This window comes from Berkeleyomyces rouxiae (assembly GCF_048999995.1).
Source record: "Berkeleyomyces rouxiae strain 22BRR77 chromosome Unknown BrBRR77_ptg000012l, whole genome shotgun sequence".
Lineage (NCBI taxonomy): Eukaryota > Fungi > Ascomycota > Sordariomycetes > Microascales > Ceratocystidaceae > Berkeleyomyces > Berkeleyomyces rouxiae.
Genome location: NW_027396502.1, coordinates 2,960,452 through 2,972,686, shown reverse-complemented (window position 1 = coordinate 2,972,686; position 12,235 = coordinate 2,960,452). Strand labels below are relative to the sequence as shown.

Here is a 12,235-nt window from a genome sequence, read left to right as displayed (position 1 = left end):
CACTACAAGTTTGGTGATAGAAACATGTTCGTCTAATCACAGGTTGTGAATATGAAAAATAGTTGGCTAAACAATCTTGGCAGTAGATCGATTATATCATTGTTAGTATACATTATGTCTCAATCTCTGTCTGGCGTCTCGATGCTTTCTCGGATAGATGTTGTAAACCGTGGTGTCGAAGACCTGGATCTTACGTTGCCCATAATTAAGGGAGTTCCGGGTGGAGACAGCATTGTCTTCTTTCTTTCGTAGTTGGCTTGGTTGACCACAGGTTTGTTTGTTGCAGGTGAAGCCTTCTCTGAAGCTTCACTCATAACATCGGTAGCGTCAAGCTCAGTCTTTGTGCCACAGATCCATGCCTCCACATCGATTCCGACAACCTTCAGCAACACGATATCTATAGCGGAAACCATCAATCCAACAATCACAACCAAGTCCACAATGTGTACAATCCACCATATATGCTGCTTGCCTAAGGGGCATGCGACATATTCGTACTTCCACTTCCATTCCTCAGTGTCAAACCAGGCGCTAAATAAGCCCACATTGCCTCCAAAGTCACCCATCATGCTGCGAACCGTGATTTCACGAACACCAGGATGACCCTCTGCACCAGTGATGTTGCTTTCCGTCGCATTTTTCCATCGTCGAGCCGCCCACCTACGCTTTTCGATCGGGGTATCGTCAGTTTGGTTGATGAAGTGGTACGTGTCACAGCCAGCATGATCATGGCCACTCAAAATCACGCCAGGACGTCCCAGACCCTTATTAGCAGCTTCAGGATCCCCGCTCATCCCAAGCAAGCCTTCCAAGAATCCTTTGCTCGCATCATATGATAGCATGTTTTGTTCGCGAATACCCCCATCGTCTCCGTCGTAAAAATCAAAGAAAGGCGAATCTACACAAATCCCCTCTTCTTTGAGTAATGGAATATGTGTCATAACAATGGAGAAGTGGCCTTCGAATTCAACAGCTGATGATGTACCTATGATATCGTTGATAAATGTGTAGGTATCATCCTGCAGCTTTGAGTTCTTGGCTGGAGTATCGAGATTCATGTTGTTGACGATTATAAGGCGCAGTTCTGGCGCTAAACGGACAGACTCTGGATTTGTCTCTTCATCGAACACGGTTTTTTGAAGGCGCTCATCAGTGATCGGGTACTCGAAACGTAGTTCGTAATTGGCTTTTCCGTATGTGTATTCGAATCGTGACAGCCGTTCGGCGGTCAAATCACCGGCATAACCTACATCATGATTTCCAACAATGTTGATTATGCGGCGTGACCAATCTTTAGCTGAGCTATCGTTGTCCTTTCCAACATATCCAGAGAGATTGTATTCTTCGGCGGGATAGGTTGCGACCTCATCTGGCACCTTTTGTGTGTTCTTGAAGACTGTGTTCCAGTAACGATCGCCGCGATGCTTAAACTCGGCGTCGTCAATCCACTGGCTTCCTACCAAGTCGCCTAGAACAGAAATATGTGTCGGTTCTGTCCACCATTTCATTGAACGGAAGACGTGTGCCAAGTACAAGTCGTTTCCAATAAGATCAATTCGTTTCCTGAGAGACAGGAACTCGTTGTTCAAGTCCTCGAAAATGACGTCGACAATGTCATGAAATATGGCCTTGAGCCGCAGGCGAAAGGAGTCGTGTTTTGTGACAAATGTAAGGTGATCCCAAACATCCAGCGCATGCGGCATGTGACCAAGGCTAACCGTAGGGATAGAAGTGTCCCCTTCAAGCTGTGGATCACCGATTGTAAGCATGCGAAATGGCGCCAAAGTCGGCAATGGACCAAGGAAGTCCAGATTAACAGGGGAATGGCGTCTTAGGGTATCAAAAAAGGCAGTGCTGGAGCTAGGCGTGGCGGCGGCATTTGGGCCCTGAGGAAGAGGGAAGGCGTATTGTGAGAACACGGGATAGTAGTAAAGATATATCGTTGATAGTAGGCCAAGGGGGGCCAAGAGACACAGGCTCCCCCGTAAGAGGGAAAGATATCTCATCGGGGTTGAGGCGTATTAGACTTTGGGTTGAGAAGTGGTTCGAGATTCAGACATGTGAAGTTGCTGAAGGATGTTGAGCCCACGAGGCTGGAAAGGAGGGAGCAGAGCAGCGGCACCGCTTTTAGCTGGAATGATAAGTGTTCGAGGCTTCAGCCGTAGGCTGTGCTACGGGATTAATAAGGAGCGAAATATGGGAGCAAAGAAGAATTAGATGCATCCGAAAAAGAAGGAGAGCAAACGCACGAAGCAACTGGGCGGTTCATCCAAGACGCCAAAGCAAGAATCAGGGGGAAACCAAGAAATCTACAAAATACCAAGTAAAACTCTAGTGGGGGGGGGGGGGGGGAGTTTCCCAGCGCAAACATTACAAGACGTACCGTCGAACTCCACTAAAGTAGTTGGCTTTTAGACAGGCCGAGACGACAGCCAAGGTCAAAACTTGGACATGCGAAAAGTGTTGTGAGCTTGTTTGATCTTCACCTTGGACGAGAATAACGTGTCAACTGTTGCGCCGCGGTCTTTCCCCGTGACAGTAGTGTGAATCTATTCTGTCGCCAAGTCAAACGGGTCCTCCGACCTTGAATCCTCCATGTCATCGCCATTACTGTCGTCATCCATGGGCGGCATATCTACAACAAAGTCGGCATCCACAGGCGTTCGGGTTTCCGTGTCAGGCCACACAGCAAACGCCAGCACACAACCATCCGTCAGGCCTGATCTTGCCGGCGTCTCGGTCTCTTCATCAAACTTGAGCGGCGTCCACCCATCCCCGCCGTCTTGAAGGTTTTTCGGCTTGGCATACACGATCCTCCACTTCTGCGTAGTCGGCAAGGCAATGGAATTATTGAACGTGGCCAGTCCGGTTGCGCCGTATCGAGCCTTTATTATGGCGCTGAGTTGCTCAGATATAGTCGACCATAATGACAAACTATCGATGAACAGTGCAAACGTGTGCAAGCCAATTTTGAAGCGGACAGAAACGTCGGTATCAGAAATTTCGGCCTTGTTATTCTTAGCAGCGGAAAATAAATAAAGGATCAGTATGAGGCTTGGGACGCACCATATTCTTTTCTTGATCGATAGTAGCCTTGAATCGATGTGCGTCAGGTCTCGCAAATGAAAGAGCTGGACAGCCAAAAGGCTCTTGATGGTTTGGTGCCTTGGGATTGCATACTCAACGCACCAAGCCATTTTCAGGGCTTTGCCAAACCGGAGCACCAGGCCATAAGTATGTGGATATTGTGCTCTTGACACTTGAGGAGCCCCACCAAAAGCACAAGCATGCACTTTACCTCTTTTAGGCAGGAATACGTGACATGCATGTGTTGTGCCACGGGCCCACCTTATGCCACGGGTCAGTGGCAGTATTGATGTATTGTGAGTACAAACCCTTAAATCTCATAATTTAGGGTTGCCTCACAATTCCATCGATGTTGGAGACAACATCGATGACAAAATTTCAATTCACGTCTGACACGGGACAAATGAATCTGCCATCATCATCTCCTTGTAAGTTTTGCCTTTCACCTTCATCATGACACAGCCACGGACATCACCTGCCATCAGCATAAAAGTATCAGCAATTGTCTTTTATGCTAGCAATGGAAGTTTGCCTTCCGCATCGGAAGACGTATGGGCTACCTCTTGGACTGAGGTCTGATCACAAGGATTTTGGATATAAAGAATGGCTCTTTCTCTCTATCTGGTGTATGTAGTTAAGGGCTTGCAATCAATCAATCATATTGTTCTTCCATCTTGGGATCATTGACTTAATTACTCTTTGAACTCGTGACGATCTAGAAGAAACTTCTGTGAAGGATAACAGTGAGTCCTCCAATCTTCACTGACAGGCAGGGGTTGCTGGAAGATGGCCCAGCACGTGACCCCGAGCCCATGTGATCACGTGATGCCATCTGGATACCATATATAGGCCATTTGGCGACTGGTAGGACCATCACCTATGAATATAGGGGACAATCTCTCCTCGTATGGCCTAAATATATACCGTAACGCAACAGCATGGCAGCGATGATGACGACGATGGTGGTGATAAGATTTTAACTAGTTGACTACTTGTTAACTTCAGTTTTTCCATCAGTAATAAGCCTGTACACATTCAACTACGAACATTTGAACAAATTTTCAAACTTCAAGAACGTCATGCCAACACTTACCAATTATCGTTCATTTGCTACTCTAACTTCTACCTTGGACTTGCCTTAGTACATTATGTACAGTTGCAGCCAACTCATCACCCTCTTTTCCTTTAGTTAACTATAGCTAACTAGTTGCCTCATTATGGAAAAGTCTCCCGTCAAGACCCACTTACCATCAGTGTCAAAATCAAAGTCCAAGATAGGTAGTTACACAATATGGACGGACTTGTATTGGTACATGCATCCACACAGACTACAAAGTCTCCCCCTCTACATTTTTTTCATCATTAAAATCACGCGCCCGTGCCACTTCCTAAGCTTTACAACTTCATTGTGTCTTTGTGACAGAAATTCCTCTATTCGCAAAGGCTTTTTGGGTACTGTTCAAAAATATCATCGTATAAGACGAAAGCAATGCAAAAAAACAAAAACAAAATACATCTAAACCCCATTCCTTTCCTATGAATAAGTCTAACCCAATATTTCCTCTATGCAAGAAAAAAAGAGACATTCTTTCTGTACATACACCTTTCTCGTCACGTTCAGATGACTTCCATCTTCACCAACGCCATTCCCTTTCTTGATTTTGGTTTTTCTACTCCAGCTCAATCGTAGCAGGAGGTTTGCTGGTGATGTCCATGACGACACGGCAGACACCCTAAATATATACAATCAGAAAATATTATTTCACGTGGGCATAAAAAGCTCGTGCTTACCTGAACGCTGTTGACAATCTTAGTAGCAACCTTGTTCATGAACTCGTGCGTGAAGGGATAAGGAGTGGCAGTCATGACTATCGTTCATTAGCACGGTCTCGGGAACTTTGGGAGATTAAGAAAAGGAACTTACAGTCGGTGGTCTGGACAGCACGGAGAATAATGATGTGGGCATAAGCCCGTTGGTCGCCCTATACGGAGAATCAGCTATTCGGGTTTTTTCCCATCATATTCGCGATATGACCTAGTCGCCCAAGTTATGCAAAGTACTACGTACCATAACACCGACAGCGCGGCTCGTGTCCAGCGCGGCATAGGCCTGAGAAATCTCATCGTACAAGCCATGCTCGCGGATCATGCTGATGAAGATGTGGTCGGCCTGGCGAGTCATCTCTACGCGTTCAGGAGTAACATCGCCCAGGATTCTAATAGCTAGACCAGGGCCGGGGAAAGGGTGGCGCATGACAAGTTCATGGGGAATTCCCAGCTGGCGGCCCAGATCACGAACTTCATCCTTGAAGAGCTCACGTAGAGGCTCAATCAACTTCAAGCCCTGGCCGTTCTTCATGCGGTCAGGCAGAGCCAAGTTGTGGTGTGTTTTGATGGTAGCAGAAGGGCCCTTGAAAGAAATCGACTCAATGACATCGGGGTACAAAGTACCCTGAAGGAAAAACTCAATAGGGCCAGCCTTATCAGTCTTGGCAGCAGCAGCCTCAATCTTCTTGGCCTCCTCCTCGAACACCTCAATGAACTTGAGACCAATGAACTTGCGCTTCTTCTCGGGATCGGCAATGCCAGCAAGACCCTCAAGGAACTCCTTGGAGGCATCAGCAACAGTCAGGTTAATTCCATGAGCCTCTAGAGTAGCCTTGACGGTCTCACACTCATTCAAGCGCATGACACCGTTGTTCACCAACACGGCGTGGAAGCGGTCACCAATGGCGCGCTGCATCAGCTTAGCAGCAACAGTAGAGTCGACACCACCGGAAACAGCACCAAGAACCTGGCCATCACCGACAAACTTGCGGATACGCAGAATCTCCTGATCGACGAAGTTTGCCATGGTCCAGTTCTGACGGACACCGCAAATACCAACGGCAAAGTTTTCCAAAAGCTTAGTGCCGTTCTCGGTATGGGTAACTTCAGGGTGCAGCTGAAGACCGTAGATGTTCTTAGACTCATGAGCAATGGCAGCATACTCAGAGTTAGGGGTAGTCGCAATAGTGTGAAAGCCCTCAGGGAGCTTGCCCAGCTTATCGCCATGGCTCATCCACACCTTGAATTCAGACTCGAGGTCCTTGAACAGGCGGTCGACATGGCCATTGACATTCTTGGCCTTGAGTTCCGCATGGCCATACTCGCGATGTTCGCCAGCAATGACATTGGTGGAGTCACTGCGGTAGGCAATCTCCTGCATGCCGTAGCAAATACCCAGAATCGGGACGCCCAGATCGAAGTAGGCGGGGTCAACATGAGGAGCATCGGGAGCATAAACACTGGCGGGACCTCCAGACAGAATAATACCAGTGGGCTTCCAGTCAAGATCGGCAAGCTTCTGGGTGCATGGCAACATTTCCGAGTAAATGTTGAGCTCACGGAGACGGCGGGTGATCAGATGAGTACTGTCGAAAAAGTAATTAGTTATTACATCAAGATCTTGTATCGGCACAGTAGGCTGCCTTTGACTCACTACTGGGAGCCGAAATCCAGAGTCAAGATGGTGTCGAAGGTCTTGTGAGGGACGACCTCGGTAATCTCGCCGGAGCTAGTCATTGTGAATCTAATAATAACGATATAGAAGGTGGGGGGAGAAGAAGCAAAGCAGGGTGCGAGAAAATGACGATCAACGCTTGACACGACAGCCTGAACTGGACAGCGACAGCAAGGACGAATGAAACGAGATTGGGATAATCTGGGTTTGTCGACAACAAAAATCACGATGCCAACCAAACGAGAACGAAAAAAAAAACTAAGAAAAAAAATCAAGCGGATCGATCTAGCGGCCAAAAATTCAACCCCCAGCTGCCCCTCCAATCATTGGACATCTTCATGACTCGCCAAATAATAGATTGACCAAGACAGGAGCGAAAAAGTTTCTTATCAGCTTATCGAGGAACGAGGGGCATGAAGGCTTTAAACCTAGTTAGGACATTAATCTAACCCTGGCACCCTACGTACTCAGTAGGGTTGCGTGCTCAATCTAACATTAAATATTGGTGACGAAATTCATGAAGACATTTTGTTCATGTAACTACGTCAAGACAGCATGTATAACTACACACAACACAAAACACGTATTAAGAAGTAAGAATATGAAATAAAACGAGAGACAGGTTTTTTAGAGAAGCATTTATGTAGTCAAGACTGCATATGGATTATAAAAAAAAAACAGTACGTCAGCAAATCTTTTTCAGACATCCATCACCTCTAGCTTAAGGCCAAGTACATACACAAGAATTCGAAAAAACTTCAAGCATTATGTGTTAGTTGTAGATAGTCATGCAGTTGATGAACCACTACATAAAATGCGCAAATACTAAATACTATGAGCAAATGCATAGTTACATGTGTAAACATCCTAATGTAAACACAAAACAGTAGTTAGATGAGGTTTGCGCGGGCAACTTCACCTGCTCCGTCCTGCATGACTTCGGACATGCGGCGCTTTCCTCTGATGGCATTGCTATCCTTCTCACCCACGCCCATGCGACGCGCCACATATCTCTGCGCCACAGTCCCAAGAGCCAGGGTCAGCGTTTCTTCAACCCATTCACTGACCCATTCGCGCGGATCAACACCGCCGGTTTCCAAAATTGCACGGATTTCTTCGGGCGCCGATGCAATTTCCGGCGACAGATCTGAATCGTCATATTCCTCCTCGTCCTCGTCTTTCTGTTCATGCTTGCCGCTCGCGGTTTTGGCGGGTTCGGCTTGAGCTTCGAGCCATGTAATCCATTGCGCGGGCACGGTTTGAGAAAGAGTGCTAAACTCGATATCATGGATGGGATCGAGAATAAAGACGGCAAATTGGATCAGTTCTTCGGGGTATTTGGACTCATCAGGATCAGTAGCCTTTCCCTTTTCTTTTGCGGTACTAGATCCAAATAACTCCTCTTCCGCTTCAATGCATATGGCCTGAATACTGAGGAAAATGTTAGACGTGCGCACAGGGTTGCTCTCTGACAGGTCCTCTGTAGCATTAATTCTGGCTTTTTCAATACCGCCATTGGCAGAAAAGAAGTCTGTGGAAAATCCTTCAGCGTTAGCACGACACAGCTTGGTACCCTCGACTAGACCGCGGATAACACCCATATCACGGTCGTTATCCACCACACGCCACCAAGGGCCATCACGCCAACCATGAACAGAGGCGCGGCTGCGGGCTTCGGCGCCACGTTGTATAACCATGAGGTCACCGCCTTCGACCTGTGACATGACACGCGAGAAAACTTCGTGAACCATGGGGTCAATGGAAGGATAGCCCATGAAATCATGGGTAATATGAATGACAAGGCGCTCGTGGGAAGAGATGGGAGGGGCGAGCGTGTGAATGATGTTGGTGAAGGTTGGCATGGCTCGATGGCGGAGTTCATCACCTGAAGGCGCGGAGGACAGGTCACAGGTCAGCATTCTTAAAGTAGAGAGAAGGAAGGGGAATAGGCGCGGGGCGTTTTTGTACCGAAGCCTTTCAAAGCGCCAACATTTCCGCGAACTTGGTCAGCCCATTTCTTGGCCTCGTCATTTTGCTGTATCTCCTTGACAGCTTGCTCGGCTTGCTTGATGGCAGCAGAGGCGGTTGCGCTGGCAGCGGCAACTAAGCCCCACCAGCCTCCACCTCCACCAGAGCTCTGTTTTTGAGAGGCAGACGAATCGCGGTCAGGATTAGAGGCTCGCAGGACTGGGCTGGCGGTGGAACTGGCGATAGTAGAAGGGCGGAATGACTCGTTGCTCTTGCGGGTGTCGGCGACTGGTGGAGGCGGGGTGTCGGCGGTTGTACGACGAACGAGCGGTTTAGACGAGGGGCCGTCTTTCAGGCGAGGGGTGTGCGGGCGAGACGGGACGGGCTTGTCGGAAAGCTGGCTCTCAAGATCGGCAAGGATGTCCTGGTCCTTGAGAGCTTTGGAGGCGGCTGAGACGGGCTTAGCCTTAAGGGGCTTTTTGGCGGTGGCCAGCTTGTCATCAATGCCTTCGAAAAGATCATCAAGATTATCGGCAGTGGGGACCTTTGAGGGTCTTTTGGAGGCCATGATAGCGGGAAGCTTAATGAAGGTAGGGGTGGAGATGGAGAGAAAGGACGACGAACTCAAGGCCGAATGCGATGGAAGAAATGAGCCTGTTGAGGGATATGGAGTTAGCGTTGGGATAAAGTTTGTAGTAGGTCAAGTTTCTAGGGGAGCTAATTTGAGGACAAGAAAACAAGACAGATCAAGGTAAGAGAGAGGAGGAGCCTTGCAGAAATTTGGCGAAACGAGGCACAACCCGTCAGAAAAGTGGGAAATCCGACAAGTCGAAAATGACACTCTCGAGTTGATGATGTTGGATGGATGTGTTGATATGGTTTTGGGTATAGACTAAAGAGAATATAGGACACACGGTAAAAGGATACTGGAATACGGAGCAAATTCTCTCCTTCCGTTCTATAGTTCAGTTGTGTATTCGGCAATCAGGTAAGATGTCAAGATTTGGCTTGAAGAGTTCGTTACAGGCAACAACGCAACCAACTAGAAGTAGTTACATATGTACATATGTACATATGTACAGTAAGTTGCCACAAGTTTGTCCCCACTAATGACCAAACCACCATTGGGTTGGATGATGATGCATCTTTGTGTAGAATTTTCTCAATTATATGAAATTCAATTCGTATATTCTTTATACGAAATTCAAGCTCTGATTCTACTCTGCAAGATGTGATATATTAACCCAAGGCTCGGGGTAGATTTCCCATCTTTTCTCTAATGAGGTGATTCGCCTCAAAATCAGAGGCTGTAAAATCTCTATCTATATTTTCTCGATGCAACGACGGAGTTCAACTCTACCATCTGAATTATTCACGGAATTTTGGAGAATAAAGCCTTCTGCATAAATCCATCTCTTCAGAATTTTCCCAGTGTTTCGACGAAAAAGGTTATGAAGCCTGGAAGAGGTTCGTGGTATTTGATAGTGATAATCAACTAGAATCACGAAACTTGCCCGAACTCTGAGACGCCATAACTCAATCAATATGCTGATATATTTGATGCAAGCTTGATGTCCACGTATCCTAATCATTTTTCTATCAGTAGCATGTCTTTGATTTTAAAAATCTTTCCATTTGCTCGTGTAATACAAAGAAACATCAAGTTGGTTGGTTTCTCGGGGGTCGGAACGTCTAGGTTTTCCGAAGGGTTTCCTACGCGATTAGGCGTTCATTATTGAAAGGTAATATGATAGATCAACTGTTGAGTGGATTGCGCTTCTGTGGATATCCATATTGGAGCTTGGCCTTCGGCGTGGAAGTTTTGTTGGCGGTTTGAAGTATACGGGTGAAGTCTTGTGGTTTATCTGAGCCTTCTTCGCAATGGACATTGCCGATGTTTCTTCCTGTGAAAGCGCAACCATCGCTTTTTTTGCTTCCGGAAATATAATTCTGGCTTCTCTAGTGATTGGAGCATGTAATCTCACAAAAAAGGCGTTCTGAAGTTATTTTGTTGAAAAGCTGTCGTGGTTCAAGTTGAAGTGATGATTACCACGGTGTTAGGAATTTCGCTAGGTTTTTCAAAGTGGGGACGAACTTATGGCAACTAACTGTATGTATATAACTCTTGACTTGCAGACACATACAAGATGTTGATTGGTTGCAGAGTTTGTTTATGCGCCACAAGAATAGGCGTGATGGCGGCCAAAGGGAAAAGAGAGTGTGGCGCTGAGACAAACAAGCAACCAATGAAAGGACATATGCCTGAAGCTTGAAGCTCAGGTTCAAGGTTATGGGAGGAGCCGGGGAAGATGGGGAAGACGAGAGACATGGATAGGAGGAGTAGTGCTAGCTAGCAGCATTGCATACCGTGTTATCCAGGTTCATGTAACTACACAACTACATACATACATATGTATGTAAATGACAAGACACACAAAACCTAGTGTTTCTTAAGGGAGGCATCTTAGTACTAACTTACTACTAGGAAAACAGAAAAGCCATGGAAAGATCGCGAGATGGAGTAGATGTAGGGGAGTGATCTTCGATGCATAGAGGAGTAACATGGCGTTCTCAGTTGGAATGTAGTGTGAGCACGTATCCCAGGCTTCGTTATTGGCTAGTTCGTCCCTTCAGCCTGGGTGTTAACTGTCCTCGCTTTGAGGCTCTGAGAGAGAAAGGATGTATGTACATATATATGCCGTGTGCTTGAATCAGACGATGGCAAAGCAAAGGGGGGTTTGGGGGGGGAAGTTATATCAGCTGGCAGCAAGCATACGCCAAGTACATGCACACATCTGTTTCGTCATAGTACGGACTCTGTAGAAACCATCCGCTTTCTGTTCTGTCGTTCTAACTACAACTAGTAAGTTGAACCGTCTATTTAGACTTGTTAGGCGCGCCAGATGGCCGTCTTACAGTCCGCAGACGTAACAACAGAGTTTTCGACTACAGTTCGGGTCCTTCAAGGTATGCATGTATTTCGTTTTGCATCTTGACACACAGACGAAAATCCGATACCCAAGCACGAGTGAGGCAGAGCCCTGAAGTACACACAGGCTGACCAGAGCCATAAAAAGACCAGACCACACGAGACGAGACGAGACGAGAAGGCAAGCGGCAAGGCCAGCACAACAAGACGGCAGAACAATCGGCGGGAGAAACAGCACAGTGTTTCGCGATATGAGAAGAATTTTGGTTACAGCTAGTTATTAGTTATTGAGTTTGATATAGTTGCAACGCCAACCGGATAACTATGGCTGGGTAGATGGAGGGAGGTGGCCGAAGTTGGTTGTGTGCGTGTGTCTAACGACCAACTCGTATGTAGCGTGGCAAGGATTGGGGTTGTTCAGGGCCGGGGTCCCGCCTATAGCCAGCTAGAGTTATAGGGCCTCGCAGCGTCTTCCAGCACACTGTAGCACTGGAGAGAGCGCCATACACAGGGCACACACACCATACTAGACACGTACAGGCCGGATTGCCTTGCCACGCGCACTACAGCCCTTGCTAATAAAAGTTTACATTGGTTGTGTAAGGCTGCACCCGGATTTGCTCTGGCTCTGGCTCCCTTTCTCTCGTTTTGGTCTCTCTTCTTCTTTGTCCGCCTTTTATACATGCAACACCCATAACTCCATATATAACTAGTTCACTAGTTGCCAGAAGGGTCTTTCCTTCTCTTCA

General features: G+C 47.1%; 4 protein-coding genes across 4 annotated transcripts; all 4 read right to left on the bottom strand.

Annotated features, from left to right (window-relative positions):
* Positions 1 to 119: 119 nt before the first annotated feature.
* On the bottom strand, positions 120 to 2,006 carry BROUX77_008158 (uncharacterized protein; the record flags this gene model as incomplete). Its single annotated transcript, XM_073753332.1, has 1 exon — positions 120 to 2,006. The coding sequence occupies one exon, from the start codon at positions 2,004 to 2,006 to the stop codon at positions 120 to 122; it is 1,887 nt and encodes a 628-aa protein (XP_073602451.1).
* Positions 2,007 to 2,549: 543 nt separating this feature from the next.
* Positions 2,550 to 3,197, bottom strand: BROUX77_008157 (uncharacterized protein; the record flags this gene model as incomplete). Its single annotated transcript, XM_073753331.1, has 1 exon — positions 2,550 to 3,197. One exon carries the CDS (start codon positions 3,195 to 3,197, stop codon positions 2,550 to 2,552), a length of 648 nt encoding a protein of 215 aa, XP_073602450.1.
* A 1,560-nt stretch (positions 3,198 to 4,757) lies between these two features.
* BROUX77_008156 (uncharacterized protein) lies at positions 4,758 to 6,651 on the bottom strand (the record flags this gene model as incomplete). Its single annotated transcript, XM_073753330.1, has 5 exons — positions 4,758 to 4,820; positions 4,879 to 4,955; positions 5,012 to 5,069; positions 5,156 to 6,500; positions 6,569 to 6,651. 5 exons carry the CDS (start codon positions 6,649 to 6,651, stop codon positions 4,758 to 4,760), a joined length of 1,626 nt encoding a protein of 541 aa, XP_073602449.1.
* Positions 6,652 to 7,479: 828 nt separating this feature from the next.
* On the bottom strand, positions 7,480 to 9,125 carry BROUX77_008155 (uncharacterized protein; the record flags this gene model as incomplete). The annotated part of the gene is made up of 2 exons (XM_073753328.1): positions 7,480 to 8,474; positions 8,558 to 9,125. 2 exons carry the CDS (start codon positions 9,123 to 9,125, stop codon positions 7,480 to 7,482), a joined length of 1,563 nt encoding a protein of 520 aa, XP_073602448.1.
* Positions 9,126 to 12,235: the final 3,110 nt, after the last annotated feature.